The 23262-nt window shown below is 39.0% G+C and overlaps 3 protein-coding genes across 8 annotated transcripts in view; 2 read left to right on the top strand and 1 right to left on the bottom strand.

Annotated features, from left to right (window-relative positions):
* The first annotated feature begins 277 nt into the window (after nucleotides 1-277).
* Nucleotides 278-11207, top strand: LOC133401629 (oxidized low-density lipoprotein receptor 1). 2 transcript variants are annotated; one of them, XM_061674834.1, is made up of 8 exons: nucleotides 278-448; nucleotides 1747-1824; nucleotides 1955-2035; nucleotides 3189-3296; nucleotides 3993-4187; nucleotides 5858-6039; nucleotides 6557-6678; nucleotides 7268-11207. In XM_061674834.1, exons 1-8 carry the CDS (start codon nucleotides 403-405, stop codon nucleotides 7425-7427), a joined length of 972 nt encoding a protein of 323 aa, XP_061530818.1. In that variant the 5' UTR covers nucleotides 278-402; the 3' UTR covers nucleotides 7428-11207. The 2 variants fall into 2 exon arrangements, with proteins under 2 accessions (XP_061530818.1, XP_061530819.1); XM_061674835.1 differs by having other exon boundaries at nucleotides 5858-6027.
* Nucleotides 10053-13552, bottom strand: gpatch4 (G patch domain containing 4). The gene is made up of 8 exons (XM_061674833.1): nucleotides 13484-13552; nucleotides 13195-13273; nucleotides 13040-13113; nucleotides 12850-12942; nucleotides 11987-12100; nucleotides 11792-11913; nucleotides 11014-11064; nucleotides 10053-10930 (listed from the first exon to the last, which is right to left on the bottom strand). Exons 2-8 carry the CDS (start codon nucleotides 13271-13273, stop codon nucleotides 10414-10416), a joined length of 1050 nt encoding a protein of 349 aa, XP_061530817.1. The 5' UTR covers nucleotides 13484-13552; the 3' UTR covers nucleotides 10053-10413.
* Nucleotides 13553-14635: 1083 nt separating this feature from the next.
* pear1 (platelet endothelial aggregation receptor 1) overlaps nucleotides 14636-23262 on the top strand; it is a 51987-nt gene continuing 43360 nt past the window's right edge. For 2 of the 5 annotated variants that reach the window (XM_061674838.1, XM_061674843.1), the window contains exon 1: nucleotides 17833-17929. In XM_061674838.1, coding sequence (XP_061530822.1) covers nucleotides 17859-17929 — 71 coding nt within the window. In that variant the 5' untranslated portion in view covers nucleotides 17833-17858. Of the gene's footprint in view, nucleotides 14724-15286; nucleotides 15606-17832; nucleotides 17930-23262 lie in introns of those variants that run through there. The other 3 variants (XM_061674841.1, XM_061674840.1, XM_061674836.1) reach the window with 3 other exon arrangements.

A 23262-nucleotide genomic window follows, 5' to 3' on the forward strand; every position in this document is an offset into this window, starting at 1 on the left:
CTTTAAGGGATTTTTTTTGAATTGTTAAGTTTTCATTTTATTTTAATGGGTAATGTTCATGTGGACTCACACACACACATCCTCCAAAATGCTGATTGTATATTATTGTATTTATCTGCGTGAACTCATTTACAGGATTTTGAATGTATGACGTTTTCAGAGACGACCCCCACTCACCACCAGCCTGCCCAGAACACCGAATCAAACGTTGCATGTTTTGCTTCACGTCGTCCAAAAAAGAAGAGGAAGAAGAAAAAAGAAGAACTTATAAGTTCTTACTCACACTTGAGTTTCATTTTTGGGCCACAAAGCTGCTCGTCCCTCCTAACGTTTACTAGCTGGGATGTACTTAAACCTTTTGCTGGATTAGTATTTTTATTTTATTTGTTTTTGGGTGGAATTATGGCAGAGGAACTCAATTATGTGACAGTCAAATTCAACTCTCACCGTGAGTCGTTTACATTTTTGTTTTTATTAATTAAAAGTTTTGACGATGTAGGATGTAGGAATGTGTTTTTCTACATTTGTATTTCAAATACAAAGCATACATACTAACTCTGTCAGAGAGCTACTTGTGTTATATTAAAAGCTTCAATTGAATTCACAAAACAAATCTCCACTCAAATGCAGGTTTTAGAGCCATTTGGAGGTTATTTTTCCCACAACAAAATGAACAGGAAGTCTGGATTTAGCGGTTATAACAATACAAAAATGAATTACTTTATGTCCTCATAAATGACTTGGAAATGAATAAATACTGGTACAGTGGTGCCCTGAGATACGAGTTTAACTTGTTCCGTGACCTCGCTCGCAAAACACTTGTATCTCAAATCACCTACTGGAAGATCGCAAATGCCATAATGTGTTCCAGCCCCAAGCCGCCAAAAAAGAAAAACACAATTAAATGTAATTCAAAGCCATCAACCAGTTTTTGCTACATTAGTCGCTTCAATTCAATGGACTATGTGCTGCTCCTTCAGGTGTCAGTGCCATGGCCACCTGGGGGCAGTATAATACAGACATACGGATATACAGTACAGAGGGACTGTCTTAGCTGCTCAGTAGGCCGCAGTAATGTTAGCCGTCGTGTGCAGAGGATAAAGAATATACTGTAATGCTTGAGAGTATTATTTTATTATCTGTTTACATGTGCTGTTCCACCGTTTGTGTTATAACACTGTGACCCCCATGCGATCCGTTAGCCCCTTAATGGTGTTTTGCATTGTTTGTTAGCATCAAGCTAAGCAGACTTTCTTAAGAAAGCTACGTGGTCTTTTAAAATACATGTGTAATTCTTTTGTTGTATGCTGAGTTTGACAGTAAAGTTCAACTGGGAGTGGCATTTAACAGCTTGAAGCGTCTTTTTGGAACATTTGTTCACTATCTGCCAAACTGCTGCTTTTTGTGAAGCGAGTTGAGCTCACCGCCACCATACAGCGCTCGTATCTCGAGGTTTTGCTCGCCAGTTGAAAAGCAAAATTTGTCGGCTTGTATCTCGAAAAACTTGTAAGTCGGGTCGCTCGTATCTCAAGGCGACACTGTATACAAATGTGTGTACGTGTAGTTATACGGTATATATTTTATTGAACTCATTTAAAATATTTGTTAATCAAATATATTTCAAAATGTATATGTTCGATATTTTCCATCCATTTTAGTATATTGGAGTTCAATGTGAGTTCACAATTTGGCAAGGACAACACACGATCAGGTCCAAATGAAAACAACGTGCATTAATCTTTCCAGAGCTGCCGAACAACGCCGTGGTCTACGAAGACGTGAGGAGCAAGCTGGACACGTGGGCAGAGCAGCGCGTCACCCAAGGTTTCCGGAAGCTTCCCTACACCTTCTTGAACGCTGCCATTCAGACTCCTTGTCCACCTGTTGGCAGTGCTTTGACTAGTTGTCATTTAAACACTGACACATTTACCAACACAAGAAAATGTCTTTCCAGAGAAGTGCGGCGAAGTGGAGGAAATCTACGATGACGTGAGGACCAAGGAGTTACCTTGCAGTCTGCCTCACATGTTCCAAGGTTCTTGACTTTTTTTTCCCCCAAGGTTACTTCAAGTGACAAAACAATAATTTATTCCCAACAATGTATTGTGTTTACTTGGTCCTGTTTCTCTTGGCTGAACTGCTTCCATTATGGTAAAGTGAATGTTAGATGTTTTTTTTTTTGTCCAATCATATTACAGCCTTTGTGTCGCCATGTCAACCTAATCTTCTCAAGGGCCTTCACAATTAGTAGTGCTGGCCCATGAAACTTCAAGTAGATTAGCAGTGGGACTGTTTCTTTAACGTATCACATTTCAAATTCGTCTTCATCAACGATGCCAGCATTTTTCCTTCCTCTGATCGGTTGGTCCTGGCAAAACTGTTCTCCCAAAACACATCTGTCGCGATCTGCACACATGAATACATTTTATAATCAGTATATCTAGTGAGCATGATGTATTTTATTGAAATGTTTTATGGTTTTGTCATGCTATTAGATAAATATGATTTCTGGATGATGTACGTGGCGCAGTTGCACGCTGTTTTCCTAACAGCGCTTCTAATGGAATACTCTTAAGTGCCAAAAAAAGTCAAATAGCCGAACATGCTAGTTTAGTCTAAGTCAGGCGATTTTAAAGGCCTATTTTCCTCAATTTCTGGTCGACTTGTCGTTTTCTTTGGGAATTAGTGTTGTAAACGTACCGAGTTGGGCCTTTGATGCTTGATGAACTGACCCTCTTGTGAGGTGCGATGTCTGAAAGAAAAAGCCAAACACGCCAAGGTTAACTCTTTGAATAAATTCTGGTGAGGTGCGCTGCCGTCTTGCAAAACGTGAAAGACTTTGGCGATTTAAACTCTTGACGTTTTGGCCTATTTTCCCCCTCGATTTGTCATTTTCTTTACACTTGTTAGAAAACTGCAAGTTGTGCAAAAAAGTAGTGAAACATTGAACAGTTGGACACGTAGATTCAAAAGTAAACACAAGGTAAAATTAAGTTCACCTGTAAAGATTACAGTGCATTTTAGGTTCATCCGGAAATTTCCATATCACCAAATTTTTGGGAGTAGTCAATAAAGGTTTGGAAAAACAGTGCTTTAAAAGGTCGTTCTTCTTCTTCTTTGTTGCATAAATATATATATATATATATATATATATATATATATTTTTTTTTTTGTTGCTTTCCCACTAGAAAACGTGTCGAAAGTGTCGCACCACATACCTGCCACCCTGGCAGTGGCCACTCTGGGTGTCCTTTGCGTCATCCTCATATCTGTCATCATTGCCCTCACCCTGCACCGTAAGTACGCCTCTGTTTTTTCGTCCTACTGAAATAATTTTTCATTGGCAATCCAAAATAAAAAAATGACTGATTATTTTTCTTATTTGTTTTTAATCGAACACAAACATTTTCTTATTTGTTTTTAATCTAACACACACAAAACAAACAAAAACAAAACAAAAAACAAAGCGGCTCAGATACAAAAGAAAATGGACTGAATTTGACTTTCAAATGTAATTGGTCGGATCTATCTAACATTTTTATGTAGTCACCGTCTCGTTGTTGTCAGAAAAAAAGGCTGTTGACTATAACTGTGATGAAACATTTTCGTCAACAAAATTAATACTGATTCAGTGATTCTTCCACATACCAGTAGAGGGAGACTGTGTACCACACTTGGAGAATCACTGCTCTAACTAGTACATATTTGTCCATGTCCGTCATCTGGACTGATTGTGGCAGCTAACAAGCTAACATAGATTTACTATAATGCGCCTTACCAAACTTGTGGGTTACGTAAACCTGTCTCTAGATTTTAAATTTAAATATGAAAAAAAATCTGGCTTTTTTTCATTTTTTTTGCATCAGATTTTACACAAACAAATAACAAAATAATCAGTCACGTTTAATTAATGTATTTAATTTTTGATGGCCCATTAAAAATGTAAAGAAGAAATGATACACATGGCCAGTAAAGTAGTTTTCCTGCTCCAGTGAACGTCGTCACGGCCGAGCAACGCCGGCAGAACGTCAACCTGACGGCTCAGAACGAACACGTGCGGGCCGAGCTGGAGCTATTGCGGGAACGAGCTCAGGAGCTGAGTTGGGAGCGGGACCAACTCAACTGGACCATGGGCATGGTCCTCCAGTACGACAATTTCCCCGTCATCACCTACTGTCCGCAAAGAGGTGAACACGCACACGCAAACAGGTTACCATGGCGATGCCATTAAATCTCCTTCATTAATTAATTGGGAAATTTATCATTAAAAAAATAACTGAGATTCTTATGTTATTATAATTAATATTAGTATTTAATTATTACAATGAAAAAATAAAACAATATTATATCATATATTTTATCGTCTATAAAATTTCGACATAATTGTTCATTTTTATTATTTTACAAGCACTACAATATAAAATGTGTAAATATAATTATAATTCAACACTTTTTAATAAAACATGTTTGACATTTATTACAATTCATTAAATATAAATGTTACATTAAAATATTATTTAATATTTTGGTATTTTAAAATTCTAATTATATTTTTATAAAATGTTTTATTAAAATATATTTATTATTACAGTAAATAGTATATATATGTTTATATTAAAATGATTATTACTCATTTTATTTGTAAATTATAATGAATATCATAACAATATCTTTATTAAAGTATAAGTTTAGGAGATACATCCATCCATCCATCCATCGTCTGTACTGCTTTATCCTCACAAGGGTCGCAGGCGTGTTGGAGCCTATCCCAGCTAACTTCGGGCGAGAGGCGGGCTACACCCTGAATTGGTCGCCAGCCAAATGCAGGGCACATATAAAGAAACAACCATTCGCGCACACATTCACACCTAAGGGCAATTTAGAGTCGTCAATCAACCTACCATGCATGCTTTTGGAATGTGGGAGGAAACCGGAGTGCCCGGAGAAAACTCAAGAGATACATATATAATCATATTAAAGTAATAATTATTCAATATTTCTGTATTTGTAAATTAAAATAAATAATATATATATAGTGGGTGACTGGTTAGCACATCTGCCTCACAGTTCTGGGAACCGGGATTCGAATCCCGGCCCTGCCTGTGTGGAGTTTGCATGTTCTCCCCGTGCCTGCGTGGGTTTTCTCCGGGCACTCCGGTTTCCTCCCAGATCCCAAAAACATGCATTAATTGGAGACTCTAAATTGCCCGTAGGCATGACTATGAGTGCGAATGGTTGTTTGTTTCTATGTGCCCTGCGATTGGCTGGCAACCAGTTCAGGGTATACCCCGCCTCCTGCCCGATGACAGCTGGGACCGGCTCAGAAAATGGATGGATGGATATTTATATATATATACACTACCATCATCACCAGTTTGTCAGTCTGTACCTGGAAGTCACACAGGATCTTGGCCTGGTTGTTCTCAACTACCTTTGGTGGTGTCACATTAATTTAATAATTTATACACACATATACTGTATCACTCTGTCTGTCCGTCCGCCCGTCTGTCCATCCATCCATCCACCCATCTATTTGACAGATGCCGGTCATTGCCCTGACTGATCATGGCGACTAACAAGCTAACGTAGCATTAATAATGGTCGTTACCAAACCACCCACAAATGAATTATTAAATCCAACTCAGTCCATTTTTTTTATTTTTATTTTTCCTCTGAGCCTAAAATTGAAACGTGTTTTTTTCTATTTTAGAAAATAAATATATGTTTTGATATTTAACAATATAATCCTGTCACTTTTTTTGTATTTAGATTTTTGATTGCCAATTTAAAAATGAAAAGAATGAAAGAGCCATGGATTTTTGTGTTTGCGTTTTTTTTTTTTTTTTTTTTTTTTTAGTTTTAAGCCTGTGCAAGCCGTGCATGGACGACTGGCTGCTGTTCGGCTCCAAGTGTTACTTGTTTGTGCACTCACCTTACTACAGCGGTTGGATGGACTGGCAGGACAGTGTTGATGACTGCAGGCGGAAGAATGCACACCTGCTGCTCATTGAAAGCCAGGAAGAACAGGTGAACATAACAGTACGATAATACATTATTTTCAATTACAGGGGTTTTAGTACACATCCCTGTGGGACGCTGTACAAATCAAATCAATTCTAATTTTATCGTGCTCATTAGCCAACAAGTTAGATCGTGAAGTAAGTAGCTCACGAGAAGCCTTGGCAAGTTAAATTTAGCTGACAAGCTAACAAGCTAAGTAGCTAATTAGAAAGCTCAGCAAGCCGAATCTAGCACAGTAGCTCGCGGGTTAAGTAGCTTACTAGAAAACATGGCTTGAGTCAGATCTACCTGGTTAGCTTGCAAGCTAAGTAGTTATCTACTGTACAAAGCTTGGCAAGCTGAATCTAGCTCAGTACCTAATAGCTTGGGTCTCAAGCCAAGTTGAGCAAAGTAGCAAACTAGAAAACATGGCAAGCCAAATATAGCCCAGTAGGTAGCAGGTACACTAAAACAGCTTTCCATAGCGTTGAATTTAATGTGATACTGCTAACTGATGAATACTGTATATTTAGTGTTATTTTGGTGGTTGATTCAGGAATTCATCACAAACCACACGAGGTACTACCAAGACGACAAGCACGGCTACTGGATAGGCCTAAACAAGACCGAACTCTCGGAGAACTGGAAGTGGAACGATGGACGCAACCTCACTCTGGCGTGAGCAAACAAACACCAAAATCACAACAAAACTAGGCAGTACCAAATCCGCCCGGTTGTTAGCTGGTCATCTTTCAAGCTAAATTAAGCTAAGTAGCAACTAGGAAGCATTGAAAAGCAAATCTATCTCAGTGACTAGCTGGAGAATCCAACTCAAGAGCTGCCTGGTTAGTTTACAACCTAAGTAGCTCATGAGAAAGCTGTAAAGCTAAATTTAGCTCAGTATCTACTCTTTAGCTTGCAAGCTAAATTGAGCTAACTAGAAAGCTAGCAAGCCAACTCTAACTCAGTAGCTAACTGGTAAATGTAACTCAGTTGCTAGCTGGTTAGCTTTCAAGCTAAGTCGCTCATGAGAACGCTCTCAAGCTATATCTAGCGCCGCAGCTAGCGGCTTAGCTCGCAGGCTAAGCTGGGCTAACACTAAAGCTCTTAAGCTAAATCTAGCCCAGTAGCTAGACAACATAAGAAACACTCTTGGACGACCAATAAACCAAATAAATTGGTTAAATATTTGCCTGAAGCAAAGTATCCTACACCATTAGCCAACGTGCAGTGATGTCTAACGAACTCCATTTTGTGTGGTGTTAAGGTTCTGGAGAGATGAAACCTATTACATCAGAAACCGCTGCGCTCTGATGTCAAAGTCGCTGACATCAACGTCGCTGGACAACTGGAGAAGAGTCTACTGCGACATGAAGAACAGATTCATCTGCGAAACCAATGTCTTCACCAAACTTGATCTACACTAATACATCACTTTCATACAAAACAAATACACACCCAATCTGTCTGTGAAGCCAGCTTTGATAGGTAAGTGTAGCCAACAAGAATGCTCGCAAGACAACTCGAGGTGCCTCGTGAGCACTCAGGCTAAGTGTAGCACAGGAACTATCTGGTTAGCTAACTTGATAAACCTCACTTAATCGCGAGCTGGTTCCAAGCTAAGTTGAGGTAAGTAGCTCATGAGAAGACTCTCAAGGTAAATTTAGCAAAATCCTAAATAGTAATATAAATTGTAGCTAGCGGCGGCACGGTGGACGACTGGTTAGAGCGTCAGCCTCACAGTTCTGAGGACCCGGGTTCAATCCCTGGCCCCGCCTGTGTGGAGTTTGCATGTTCTTCCTGTGTCTGCGTGGGTTTTCTCCGGGCACTCCGCTTTCCTCCCACATCCCAAAAACATGCATTAATTGGAGACTCTAAATTGCCTGTAGGTGTGAATGTGAGTGCGCATGGTTGTTTGTTTGTATGTGCCCTGCAATTGGCTGGCAACCAGTTCAGGGTGTACCCCGCCTCCTGCCCGATGACAGCTGGGATAGGCTCCAGCACGCCCGCGACCCTAGTGAGGAGAAGCGGCTCAGAAAATGGATGGATTGTAGCTAGCGAGCTAAGTAGCCAACAAGAAAAATTGGCAAACCAAATCTAGTTTAGTAATATCTGATTTAAGTAGCTAACTAGAAACATCTCGTTCAGTAGCTAGCTGGTTAGCTCATGAGTGGAGTAGATAGCTTGGCAAGTCGTAGCTAGCTGGCTAGTGAGAAAGCTTTCAAGCTAAATCTGGTTCAGTAGCTAGCAGTCAAGTAGCTCACTAGCGAGCTTGGCAATTCAAAACTAGCACAGTAGCTAGCTGGTTAAGTATCAAACTGGACAATTGGGCAAGCCAAATTTAGCTTAGTAGCTCAGAAGCTAAGTAACTACTAAACATCCATCCATTTCCCATATCGCTTATCCTCAGGCAAGCCAAACCTAATGCGGTACTTACCAGGGTAAGTAGCTGACTAAAGATCTTGCCAAGCCAAATCTAGTTTATTAGCTAGAGGTAGGTTGCGAACTACAAAGTTTGGGTACCACACAAGCTACAGTGAGCTAAGTAGCTTGCTTGCCAGGTAAATCTAATCTGGTTGTACAGCTTGTTAGCACCCACACTAAAACAAGGTTATGGACAGCTAAAAAAAAACAAAAAACAATAACTAACTAAACAACTGACAATGCAGGGAGCTTAATTATTTATTATGCTATAAAATTAGCCTAGAGAGACTTAATTTTAAATTTTTCTAGACAGTGGTGTGTAGTAACACTTAGTATTTAGCAACCACGTTGTGCAACCATGGAAAATAATTAACGCAAGTCTGTGGCACAATAGCATCCAGCATCATCGTTGGGGCAAGTTAAGAAAAAAAATTTAAACTCAACATTTTAACAGATTGGTCGTTACATTTGAATAGCAAATACAGGAATCATTAAAGACGTGAGGATTTAAAAAAAAAAAAAAAAATTTAGTTGCAACAAAAAGTTGCATTTATCAACAGATTCTTCAACACAATTTTTCAACTTCCTCTATGTACATCTCATGTGGGATTTTAGTTTCCAAGAAGCTGAGTTGCACAATCTGCCTTTGCGCCATGTCGTCGTTTAATTTAACGAATGTAAACTAAAATACCCTGAAGGCATCTGTGAGAATAAAGTATCCTGATACTACTGTATACACACAATTTTTTGCATGTTTGGGTGTCAACTGTGGAAGAGTTCAGATACTATGGTATTTAGTGGTTTAAATAGACAAGATTTCCATTTAATGTGCATATTTTCTTTTTGTGTGGCAAAAATAAATCACATTTCAGGTCAATATTCTGTACATTGATACGGCCTGCCAACCATTTCAAATATCCGTTGCATTAATTTACTTGTTTTATCCAAATATTTGTTTATTCAAATAGTTTACATTATGAATTTTTTAATTGTATCAAATTAAATATTTGGTTGTTTTATTGTAATGATACTTAAAAATAATACAATTCGTAAAATGTTTAACATTTTATATGATTAAAAGTTTAATTAATATTAAATTATCCATACATTACAAATTAATTTATTATGAAGTATTATTTTAATATATGAAATAAATTAAAATACATCAGACCCCAGCTGTTGGCAGGGGACAGGGACTGCGCCGGATCACGGATAGCGAAACTCCACAAATAATTTTAATTGCCGTTAATTTAAAAATAATAATACCAATAACTGCAGATTGAGTAAAAAAAAAAAAAAAAAAAAAAGGCGGATCAGATTAAAAAACAAAAAAAATGCATATAAACTGGGGTTTCCGCAAATAATGTAGGGTAGGTTCCAGAAAAGTCAGTGAATAGATGAATTTGCGAATTTTCAGGGGTCTACTGTACACATGTAAAAAAACGTATGCATTTGAATATATAGTTGAACCTTTTTCCCCCCCTTTTTTAAACCCGATCTACAAATGACCAGGCCCATCTGTCCCTTAAAAAAATGAAAACAAATAAAAATCAAATGGCCCTTGAGCACAAAAGTTTGCCCAGCCATAATTTCAACACTACAGACTTCACTACTGCCTCTAGGAGACATATACTAATGGAAGCACATTTTAAAAATGTATTAATTTATTTTCAGTCATTAAAAAAAATTCATAGGCAATAAATTCAAAATGGGGTTCAACAGAATTTCAGCACAATTTGTCATGTTGTTAGTCGGTAAGCTTCCAGTGACATGCTAATTACATTATCATCTGCAAGGTAAATAATGATTTCATATGTAATTGATATTTAACTATTTGGTTTACTCATATCACACTGAGTGTGTCACTTTACGGTCCATTTCTCATTCAAAACGAGGCTGAAGATGATCGGACGGACTTAAACGCCCATCAAACAAGTCAGTTATGCATTTATTGGCAGATAGGCTTCAGTCACTATAGAAGAACAAAAGTTAGTCTTTGGACTTTTTCTTCTTCTTCTTTGGTGGAGGATGTGGTTGTGCTTCCTCGCTGATGTTTGAGTCCTTTTTCCTTTTCTTCTTGACTTGATGTTCGGAAACGAGTAGCTCTGATTCTCCGTGGTTACTCTGCTCTTCTACTGCAACTTGCTGCTCTTTCTTCTTTTTCTTCTTCTCCAGAAACGGAGTGGTGTCAAGCTCTGGACTTTTAAACTCTGCCTTTTTCTTCTTCTGCTTCCTCTTGTGGGCTGCGTCACCGTTTTCTACGCATCTCACCTCCTCCTTCTTCTCGTTGCTCCTTTTCTTTTTCTTCTTTTTGAGCTTGACGTCAGAAGGTTCCGAAAGAGCATCGTTTAGTTCTTCAGTCTTCTCCTTGGATATCTTCTTTATTTTTAGCTCGTCGTCTTCCCGCCTGACAAGGTTCTTCTTTCCGTACTTGGCCATGAAGTCAGCCTCCTGCTGCTCCAGCCGGGCTAGCTTAGCGCTCATGTTCAAGCCATGCCTGGCTCCTCTGAAAAAACAAAAGAACAGAAAACAAAATGAGCATCTAAAATATATTGAGTCCTAAAGATGTGTTTCTACAAACGGACTGACTTGTGGGCAGTGCGTCCTCCACAAGCCTTCATGAGGTCACAATCAGACAGACTGGAAAGAATCAGAAACATGTCAAAAGCATTAATGAGTTCCCGAGTTTTTAATTCTGTTGATTTATCTTTGATACAACATTTTATGCTTCAATTCCACTGATGAACATAAGAATGAAAACATCCATCCATCCATCCATCCATTTTCTGAGCCGCTTCTCCTCACTAGGGTTGCGGGCGTGCTGGAGCCAATCCCAGCTGTCATCGGGCAGGAGGCGGGGTACACCCTGAACTGGTTGCCAGCCAATCGCAGGGGACACACAAACAAACAACCATTCGCACTCACATTCACACCTACGGGCAATTTAGAGTCTCCAATTAATGCATGTTTTTGGGATGTGGGAGGAAACCGGAGCGCCCGGAGAAACCCCACGCAGGCACGGGGAGAACATGCAAACGCCACACAGGCGGGGCCGGGGATTGAACCCGGGTCTTCAGAACTGTGAGGCTGACGCTCTAACCAGTCGTCCACCGTGCCGCCAGAATTAAAACATTCAGATTAAAATTTGTATTGTTTGTCCTAATGCTTTGACTCTTATCCTCTAAAATAGAGTTAAAGCAAATGTGTTAAAAACAGATTTATTTTTTGCAATTAATGCAAATTAGAATATTTTGACGTTTTAATGGTGCTGGTTTACATACTGCAAGCAAACATTGACTACTGAACATTTTCAATGCTTTAATTCTGCTGGTTTACATAAGGATCAAAGCAAAAAACAAGTTCTCACTTGGTGGTGGAGGATAGATCCAGTTCGAGATCTTTCTCCTGGTCCGAGCTGCTGATGCTACTGCTGCTGCTGCTGTCGACTGTTGGCTCTGGATGCTCCTGACCAGACAGCAGAGTGGCCGACTGAAAACAAGAAACATTAAATCGACACGTCTTTAGTCTGGAACTCTTGCTGGAAAACCTTCGATCATTTCACCTTGACAAAGCATCCATAGAGTTTGGCTTTAGCCAGCGAGGCCTTTCTGGGCTTCTTGTTAGAAATTATGCCTTCTTCGCCGTCCTCAGCCATCTTCTTTAGCGAAATCCCATCCTGAATAAAACATAAGAGAGCAATCATAACATCTTATGAAGGCAAGTTTAACAATGCTAACAGCTAACATGCTAATAAACCACTTGGAACCACGATGTTGATTTGGAAACATCTTGTGGACAGACGGCAATGAGCTAAAGCCTACTGAACTTGAATGCTAACAGTTGGTACACTAACATATAGCAAGATAACCTGAGTACAGAAACGTCATCAAAATTTTACATCTTCGTACAGAAACTATTTCTAATAAGAATGGATCAAATGCTAACGTGCTAACGGTTTGTACCCTGACACAGAAGGATAGCAACCTGAAGACAAAGTTTTTGCCCACAGTTGTCTACTATTTCTAATAAGAATTGAGCAAATGCTAATATGCTAACAATCGGTATGCTTACATATAGCAAGATAGCAACCCGAATACAGCAACTGTTAAATTGATACACTTAAAATCTTTGCCCACAATAAGAGATTAGAATTGATAACACGCAACAGTTGGTATACCAACAATGAGCTACACAAGAACGTCAAACAGCTGACAACGTTGAGTATACAACTTATTGTTAACTTTTAATATGCAGCCAGTTAACTTCTGTTTACACTTGTATCACTAAAAAAAAAAGCTACTGTACACTTACTCAGGCTTTTATACAATAGCAGTCCCCCCAAATGGAAAATTTGGACATTTTGACCGTGCGACAGACCTTTTCTATTTACATAATGTCCTATGTTTTTTTTTTAATACCACCAACCTGATGGGACTCCACCTCCAGGCTGGACGAGGCCTTATTAAAGACGTGATCCCACCAGTGGAAGGTGAACTGCTCTCCTTCCTTGTGGCCCACCTGACACAACACACAAAATGTCAACTTTCACTGGACACACACACACACACACACACACACACACACACACACACACACGCGCGCACGCACGCCTCACCCCGCTTTTGTTAGATTTCACTTTGACCTTGATGGCTTCAGATATGCCATTCTCATTCCGACCCAGTCCTTTGCCTAAGCATCAATAAAAACATAATAAACATGTCAGGTTGCAGTGATATGATGAATAACAAGAGCCAGTAGACAACATCTGACCATGTTTCCACCCGTGACGCTTCAGCTGCTGCTCAGCAAACCTCAAGCCGTGGCCCTTTTCTTGGACAACGTCCGCCATCTGAATGCGGGAAGGTTAGTTAATATGTTTTCTTTGATATTTGACTGGGAAAACACCACAACGAAGACGAACGTCTCGTAACCACAATACAATGGAAATATTTTTAACGCGATATTTGATCAAAAATATTAGTGTTATAGTGTCCAGTTAAACCCGCTAACATATTAGCGCCGCGTTTCATTCAAAATGAGATAAAAACAAAGTTGGAACCTTTAGAGAAGTGTGTCACGCGGCTTTAGCAGGAGGCTGACATGACACCGGAAATACGTCACATCCCATGCTCCATTGGGTACTTTTGTGCACAGATATGAAGAGAAACTATACGACACTAACTAACGTGCCTACGTAGCGGCCATATTTGCAGGGGCGACTTTCCTATCAAAGGCAATGCATGGACATTGAAATCAAATCGTAACTTGTGCAATTCTCAACCGATTATCATGAGGTTTACTTATTTTTGTCAGTGTCAAAGCGTGTGCCATCAACTTTGAATTTGAAAAAAAAAACCAAAAACCTCCCAAAAATATTTCTTACCTGTAAAACATCCCAGGTCGCTTGTCGTAATGTTCCTTGTGCGCAACCGAATGCAGCACAATGTACCTGCATCCTTGTTCTTTCTATTTCTATATTATATTATTACCGATATTACCCAAAATGTATTAATGTCTGAGCTTTCCAAATTTCTGTAAATGCATGTTAGGTATGCACACGAACGCTAGATAGCAGCATTGATCACTAAACACGTTAATTTGTATTGACGTTGCCTAAAACAGAGGAGGAGCATTTTATTTTCTCGACGCAGTTTGTAAGTACAGTGACGGGCGGTACATTTGGTCCCTGGGCCTTCAGTGGGGATTTACCCCATTTAATCCACCTCATAATACCATCACAATCACGTCAATGCAATTATGCAAACATCAGTACTATTCCCCCCTCCCCCCCCAAAAAAAATGCAATATAACAGCAGTAAACGGTGCCACCTAAATCATCTGCAGCAGTTCAGAACCAATAATTATCAAATAACATGACAAAAACGTAAATAAAATACAAATAAAAACAAGCAAATATAAATATACAAATACACACAGAGACTGAAATCTGATTGGACAAAACAAAACAAAACAACAAAATAAAACAAACTGTTACATCCACATGCACGTACTGGAAGCAGTGCAGCCAAGAGAAACTAATAGACTTGGGAATAAATTTCATGGAACAAATATTAGAATTTGCTCCACAAGGATGTCCTCCGCCTTCCGCATGCATACATGCATACATGAGGTCTTAATCTGCAAGGAGGAGAAGACAAGCAACATAGCAGCTGCTTATCAAGGCCGACCTCCTGTTTTAGGGAGGAAAGATGTCCAGCTGTTGTCGGGAAGCTCACTGACTGACTGACTGGATGACTGTCGGTCTCACTGGAGCTGCTCAACACACAGCTGACAGTCACGTAAGTATGTGAGAGACACACACACACACACATGCACATGTGTTTTGAATAAGAAGGATATCACTCTCTAATATTGTACGTGATAAAAACATACTGTAATGAAACAATTAAGTAGAATGTAAAGAATTGCACAGTTTTTGCCACGTTTTTGTTGTTGTTGTTGTTGCTTTGATTCAGTGGATATTGCGGTGCTCCTTCTGGTATGTCCGACTTGGCTACCTGGGGTTCGTAAGATACAGACATACGGATATACACAGTGCCGGTCAAAATTTCTCAGTGAGCCGCAGTAATATTAGTCGTTCTTTGCAAAGAATGTATGCACGTGAGTAACGGGATATTGTCTGTCTACAGGAGTTGCGCCACCATTTGTGTTCAAATTTCCATTGCTTCCAAGCTATTTGTTGGCCCGTCTATGGCTTTTTGCATTAAGATAAACGGTACTTTCTGAAAGCAAAGCTGTCTGCCTGCCTCTATCTATCTATCTATCTATCTATCTATCTATCTATCTATCTATCTATCTATCTATCTATCTATCTATCTATCTGTCTGTCTGTCTAAAGTACATCTAAAAAGAGTAAAAACAACCATCTCTCCTCCCTTCTCCTTCCCTCTGTCACAGTTTTTCCACTTTGCGAGTTCTTGACGACCCTCCCCCCGTTTTCCTTTTTTCTTTTTGGATGCCACACGAGTCTTTCCTCTTTTTCTTCTCACAAAGTCCACCGGACCCTCTTTTTGCAACATCTCAACGCAACCTGTGGATCAACTTTTTATTATTAAAGAGGTGACATTCTATGTTTTGTTAATTTTCTTTGGGGGGGTCTTTGGAGACTTTGGAGTGCAGTCGTACCCGGACGGGACCACCAGGCAACAAGCAGCGGGGAGGTGAGGGCACGAAATACTTTTTATGACTTGGTGGGATGGATCTGGCTGTCAAAAAAGATAATGATGCTCCACTTTTAACTGACCGTGGCAGAGAGGTAGTGATTTAACAATGTTTCATTTTTGCATCACACTGAGAGCTGTGCCTAATATTTTGGTTATTTAATTTCACGAGAAGGCTCTGATGTTTTGGATCTCATTGGATTCTGCAGGTGTGCCTAATATTGTGACCATTGTGTGTAAGTAACAAAATATGAAAAACTAAAACCACTACAGTATTATTATATTAAAATTATACCACTAGTATGCGTAATTTTGACTGTTGCAATGTATTAATGATAATGTATTACTGCTGGATGTGCATCCATACGTGTATATGTAAACCTCCTGTCATGTTGCAGGTCGAATTGACCCGTTGAAAACTTTACAAATCTAGAAATAATATTTTTGATAATTTTTGGTAATCCTGTGAGGGAAATGAAATTGTCACAGCAGCAATATTCACACGTCCATTTGTGTGAATATTGCTGAATATTGCTATTCACACAACTAAGTAAAAACAAATGCAAAGAGGAGAACTGAAGCGGAATTAACTGACGTTTTAACCCAATTGAAAGAAAGAGAAAATCAGAAGATTTAAATGTTGCATGTTGGTATGTGGTAAGTTATAAATATAGTTTAATTATGCCACAGTAATAGTACAGTTTGTGGAAAATGGGAAGCACAATATTTACATTCATACATATTTATTTGCAGTGATATATAATGATGAATTATAATACACCTAACTGTATGAACATTTTGGTATGCATAATATGTATGCTTTAACAGTTCCATTGCACATGAAACTTGAAAGAAATTATTGGTGTTAAAATGATGACACGTAAATGTTTTAATCGTATGCAGTAAGTCGAGGTACCACTGCATTCAGTAGTCGTGTTTGAACAATAAGTGGAAATTGACAGGTAGACATATTGAGAAGATAACATAAAGAAAGCAAAATAGATCAGGAAAACATACAAAGCTGTGGATGTTTGATTTGACCACTGTTGGGCCGAGGGTCATCGCTAGTGTAGCGATTCACATAGCTGGAATTCCCGGAGCTGGCCAGGATCAATTCCTACTCAACGCCACTTTGATTGACAGCTGACCACCGTTCACTCGCAGTCATCTGGCCACAAGATAAGCAGTATAGAAAATGGATGCTCTTTGGGATGAAGCCGGAAAATGTCTGCGATTGTTTGCCAGGTTGTTCATCATCACCTATGGACAACCTGACAGAATCGTGATCCTGTGGAAGTTCACATCACATTAAAAAAAAAAAAAAAAGCAATTTAATATCTTTGTAGAAAGCTCGGTCGAGCTGTAAAAGGTTTAAATCCAGCCTGTTAGCACGGCCTGTCTTCTATAATGTTGTGATGCTATGTAGAATCCAAAAGAATTTTAAAAAATAGATTAAATAAAATACTAATAGAAGCAAAGTAAAATAATCAGAACAACTTTCATCTGTTTTTTGTTGTTGTTTTTTCTTTCTTTTTTTTTTTTTTTTAACATTTTATAAAACTTACCAATTTGACCCGCATTATAAAAGGATGTGACAAATAACCTTTGAACTTTCCTAATTGTCAAACAGGTTTAAAGAAAACTTGAAACATTTTATGGCTCAAACACATGCGAAGGCATAAGAAAGATGCTGAACAATGTAGCGTCCACTTTTCCAGGTCATATAAGCATCTGTTTTTGATTGCTGGTTAACAGTTGAGCAGGGTGTGGTTTTCGCGCATTCACCGGACACGCCCACAGTATTCGAGAGCAGTGACAATGACTTCATTTTACACCATTTTGAAGCCTCATTTTGTATACTTGACTTTTTTTTTTTTTTTTTTTAATAATTCAAATTTGGCAAGGTTGTTAACAACACCCATTTTTTGTGGTGTGTCCAATTTAGAAGACATTTTTATTTTCACTCTACAGGAAGTTAAAAGATGGGAAATGTTGCTGCATGCTTTGAATGAGGAAAAGTAGCACCACCTGGTGGAAAAGTTGAAACATAAAGGATTGTGCTGGTCTCTCTTAGGATCCATGTAACATTTCAAACTACTATCGTCAATGCTTTTCAATGTGATGTTTTTGGTCGCTAGGAACAAATGTGTTATTTATTTTATTTTTTTTGTGGGTGTGTGTTGCGTTGCCTTTTTTTCAACTTTTTAAAGAGGGTCAAGGGGCCTTACATAAGCCAGTCCCTCACTCTGCTCCATGTGTGCGCATCATAAATGTGAAAGAGGAGCCAGCAAGAGGCACAGAGACAACAGACTCCTCGTACTGTGGTGAGGGTCTTTCCTGGACTTGCTTATGTTGGCGTACGAGTGTGTATATATGTGTGTGTGTGTGTTGTAGCCACACTGCAGACAATGCTCGTTAAAACTATCTGAAATCTGACACGTAAAATAAGCAAGAAATTAGAAGGCCCCAAAAGGACGCCAACACCGAAATGCAAAGTGGCTTAAGTTTGTGTTGTGGATTTTGCATAAATCATATGACCTGCAGTTATTACTGCGCTTTTTTTTTTTTTTTTTTACGGTGTGGCGCTGACTTGCCTTTTTTGCATGTGAAAAACCAAGTCCCAAGTCCACAGTATGTCATGCTTGGCAGCATTGCGCACGTGAACCGAGGGAACTTTTGCTGTTTTTCTTGAGCTTTTCTTCTCCCTCTTCTTCTTCATCCTCCCACCAGCTGCGTTCTGCTCCCTGTCGTCCATCTCGCTTTTATGAGCGCGCACGTATTTCGATGCCGTCTTCCGGGTCCACTTCTCAAAGATAAACTTCGTTTGGCCGGCGTGACTGATGATGTCCATTTGTTTTGCAAAAAAAGCTGAAAAACCAGAAAGTCATGTGCAAAGCAAAACACACAGAATAAATCAAACTAACGGTTTGATGTCTCAGTTGACTACGTGCAAGTTGCGCTTATCATTTGCTGCCCTCGAATCCTCCTCAGTAGTTCCAGTTACATTCACGAGGCGCTTAACTTACGCGAAAAAGTTACTTGATGGTCAATCATAAATTCTTAAACAATGTTCGTCATGCGGGAGGATAATAAACATGAAGACCATACACAATCCATTTAGATGCAGAGCATGAAAAAGGTTTGCTTTTGCAAATATGCAAATATTTTTTTTATTTTTTTTATTTTTTAAATTAAGTTATTTCATTATGATTTCTTTGGTATTTTATTTGTAATATAGCATATTTCTATTAGTATGTGTATTTTAAATTATTCATTTGATTATTTATTATGTGATCTTACCACAGAATTATTACATTTTATGTTATTTTTCTATTTAGCTATTTATTATACAATCTTTAGTTATCATATCATTCTTTGGCAGCATTTTATATATTGAAAAGGAACACGACGCAGTAATAACTCATCTGGCCCTACGCCTTGTTCTCCATATAATTTAGATGTATGCCATTTTAATACAATAGTAGGTTATTCATACTGTTATACAATGTATCCCCCCAAAAATGTGTTATTATCATGAGTCATGTCACAACGCTATTGTTTGAAAAAAATATTTATATTTTCCCGGACAAGATTTTGGGCTGGATAATTTATTTTGTAAACTCACAATGTTTAGCAATACATGCTTATCAGTGGCCAGCATGTAACATCGCAGATCTTTTTGCTTTTTCACATCTAAATATTTTGGAAAGAAATTCATTATTTCTCTAACTGTAATGCTTCATTTAAAAAAAAAAAAAAAATCACATGTAACAAAAGTAAAGCAATTGAAATACGCTGACAATGACATTTCCCAGTGCTAAAGTGACAGTGACTGTGCTTTTTAATTGCCAAATAATCCAAATTAAAATTTCCCATCACTCACACACGCCTCAGTTTTTCCTCCACTTTTTTGTTCTTCTTGTAAAGATTGCGACCCCTCCAAGCGTTGGCCCCCCACTGTGTCCTTTTCCCAGGATGTCCTGCGTGTGTGTGTGTGTGTGTGTGGCTCTGTTACCCCCTGTCGCCCTCACTGGACCCCCACCACTTCCTGTTGTGTGCTGCTCAACACTGTGTTTGTGGCGCATGCAGCAGACGCATCGCCAAAGACGAAAACAGCCCCGCTCCCACTAATCTGTGCATCCAACATCACCGCTGCTCTGCTTAGTTTTTGGCTTTGGCATGATAGTGCCTACTTTTAATCAGCCTGGCCACGGCTTGACTTGAAAAGAGCGGATCTTCGCCCAGCCTAGGTGCCAGTTTATGGGCGGAGAAACTCTGTGTGGGGTTGAGATTATGTAAATTGGCCCAATTGTGACATCACAATCTATCAGAATTCCGAAAGGATGCTCACAACTATGTGTATATAGTTAATTTTCCATTACATGTCCCCTTTAAAGTAAAGTACAGCGCCTCCTGTGGGCGATGGAAACTACAGCAGTCTTGTGACAAACAAAAAACAGGGGAGGGGTTAACCTTGGGGGGAGCACACGTGGCTCTTTTTCTTTTTGTAGTGGAGAAAATGAGCTTTTTGGCTTCCAGATTCTTACTCAATGGGCCCCATCTGGACTGAGATGGGAAAAAAAAGTGAGTTTTTCGGGGCTCTGAAGTGATCAGCGTAATAAGTTTCAGCTTCTCCAGACACGGGCCGCGTAGCACATGCCAGAGTTGGTGCGCTAAATCAAAGGGCCCCAACGTTGAGCAATTTTACTGGCCCAGGCTGGACTTCCTGTAAATGGTGATTGAAAAAAAAAAAAGAAACGAATAAGGTGAGCTCACGATGCAAACTGCTCCTGATGCCTGGATGAGAGTGTTGTCTAGACCACGGTTCAAAATGTGTTTGAGGATGGTGGTCTAGTATAACAAGTCCACATTTATGTTTTTTTTTTTTTTTTATCCCTCCCAAGTAAAAAAAAAAAAAAAAAAAAAAAAAAAAAAGTTAAATACAAGTATTTCCTCTAGGAAAATAATACATTTTTACGAAAAATAACAATATGAAACCAGCAACTTCCAAGTCTTCTAACATGAAAGCAACATAGCTATAGACGTTGCATGCTTAGCGTGTGGTAGCTAATTTAACTAAACAAAAAGAAAAAAAAAATGCTTTATCCCATGTGTGTTGTTTGTGTACATTGAGAAAAAAAAAAGAACACTGATGATAAGTGTGGACTTCACCGACATGACAAACCAGCAAAAGTGCAATATTTTCCAGCGCAGTGTATAGTAGCAAGCAGCTGCCATGCAGTCACTTCACAAGTGTCGTCTTAATCCGAAGCAGATGCGCGTGGCAGTTTTCTCTAAATTGCTCGCGCAGTCGTTGAGCTGTGACTTGAAGAATCGTATACTAAAAGTTGTCGTATGCGAACCTTCGTCTTCGAGTGAAATATGGTTGCACTTCTTAACCCCCACGTGTATGTCCATAAACTATTGGCCTGACACCGGCGCGGCAGAGCAGCAAAACGCTTGGCTGACCCCAAGACTCCCAAGCGAGGCAGACAGGCCGCGCTCCATTCACAACAGGCTTTCTGGAAACATTTAGTTCATCCAACACTCCAGAATTGTTTTTGATAATTCCTAAAACACCTAGGTTAGGTTGGTTGGGACTCTCAATTGTCGTGGACGTTAGCAAAAATATGTGTATTGGTTAATTAAAGACACCAAGTTGTCTTTGATATTTGCAAAATATGCATACAAAATGCGTAGGTTTTGTCGAGATTCGAAATTGTCTTTGACCTTTCCAGAAACATGTAAGGCTCATTGAGATTCTAAATGATCTTGGATGTATATAAAAAAAAAAAAATCGACGTTCGATTTTTTGATAGGCTAAATTTCTGGTTGGTGTGAATATGAATGGGTATGAGGATTGAATGAAAATGGTTTCTTACCAGTTTTACGGTGTTCCGCCATATATTTCTTTGCTACTCGCAAATACACTTATTGACAGATTTTTATTCGCAACCTAACTTCTGTCATTTGCTTGTTTTTGTGCTAAGGCCAAAGCCCTATCTAATATAAATTAGTGCTTTGGTGGTATCTTGTTACATCTCGAGCTACAGCTATTTTATTCCTTGTTTTATTTTTTTGGGGGGGGAGGGGGTGTCAATGAATCACCTATTTTCACAATTTGGGGCAGCGTTCGGTCCCTATCAGTGCTGCATATCAAGATCAGATGAAGTGAGGCTTTGTTGTTGATTCTGTACAAAACCCAACAATCTTGCCGGTTAAATGTTGAATGGCCGCTGTATGCGCGCTCCCGTCTAGTTGTTGCGGTGCGATTTCACACTTTAACCGTACTTTGGACAACAGCCGGCTGGCTCGCCCGCCCTCCCACCCTCTGCGAGGGTCAAGTGTTAGCAAACTGCGGCGGCCTCCTGCCAAGACCAAGGCCGCGTCGTGTCCTTGAGTGCGCTTTGTTATGCGAAACGAGCAGCGTCTTCAATGTGTGCGTGTGTGTGTGTGTGTGTGTGTGTGTGTGTGTGTGTGAGCACATCTGTGTTTATATCAACATGAAATTTGTGATGACTCAGCAGTTGTCTTGCTTCCCCACGCGTCGCACGACTTGATTGAAGTAGGGTAAAGAGGCTGTAAACGTTGCATGATGCATCCATCGCTATGCTGGTCAAACCACAGCGTAGAGGTTTGTCTTTGATGTTTACAAATACGTGTGTAATAAGGTCATTGAAGACTCCAAATGGTTTACAAAGTTTTTGTTACGTTTGTCTCATCGACAATTGTCCTCAGGTCCTACAAAAATGTAACGTCGTGTATTTTAGCTTTATTAAGAACTCAAAATGATCATTGATGTTTGTGAAAATGTATCTTAAGTTCATTGAAGACAACATTTTCTTTGATGTTTGTTAAAAGACATTTCTTAAATTCTAGAATGTCTTTGATGTTTACATGGCTATGTGACGCTCACTGAAGAGTAATCTGTCTTAGATGTTTGCGAAAAGACATTCGTTAGGTTCATTATTTGAGGGAACTGTCTTTGATGTTTCCGTAAAAGTCATGCTTTATCGCGAAAAATCCACGATATAAAATTCGGTATGTACGATATAAACATCTGAGATTCAGTAAAGCCGCAAAAAATGAGGCGCGATATATATGGCGAGGGACGACTGCACATGGAAGTTCATTGAAGATCTGAAATTGTCCGATGATTACATAAAGATGCACGTTTGGTTCATTGAGGAGTAAATTGTCTTTGATATTTACCAAAACACGTATGTGAGGCTCATTGAAGATTAATTATCCTTGATGTTTGTGTGTAAAGGCATACGTTGGGTTCTTTCAAGACTTAAATTGTTTTTGATGTTTACCAATAAATCTATTTTTAATTCATTGAAGACTCGAAATTGTCTTGGATGCTCGTTATTATTATTATTATTTTTTAATAATAATAGTTTCTAATACTTTTTTTTTAAGACTACTGTTTACTGACTCATAATTGTCTTGGATGTTTTGCATTTTCTTAAGCTTTACAAAAACAGATTCTTTCATTGAGGAGTAAACTGTCGCCAGTGTTTCCGAAAACACTTTAAAAGTTCTTTAAAGACTTGTAATTGTCTTCTATTTGTACAAAAAAAAAATAAAAATTTATTAGCTTCCCCGAAGGCTAAATTTTCTTTGATATTTACAAAAACATGAATATGAGGTTTAT

Source organism: Phycodurus eques, chromosome 4, assembly GCF_024500275.1.
Source record: "Phycodurus eques isolate BA_2022a chromosome 4, UOR_Pequ_1.1, whole genome shotgun sequence".
Lineage (NCBI taxonomy): Eukaryota > Metazoa > Chordata > Actinopteri > Syngnathiformes > Syngnathidae > Phycodurus > Phycodurus eques.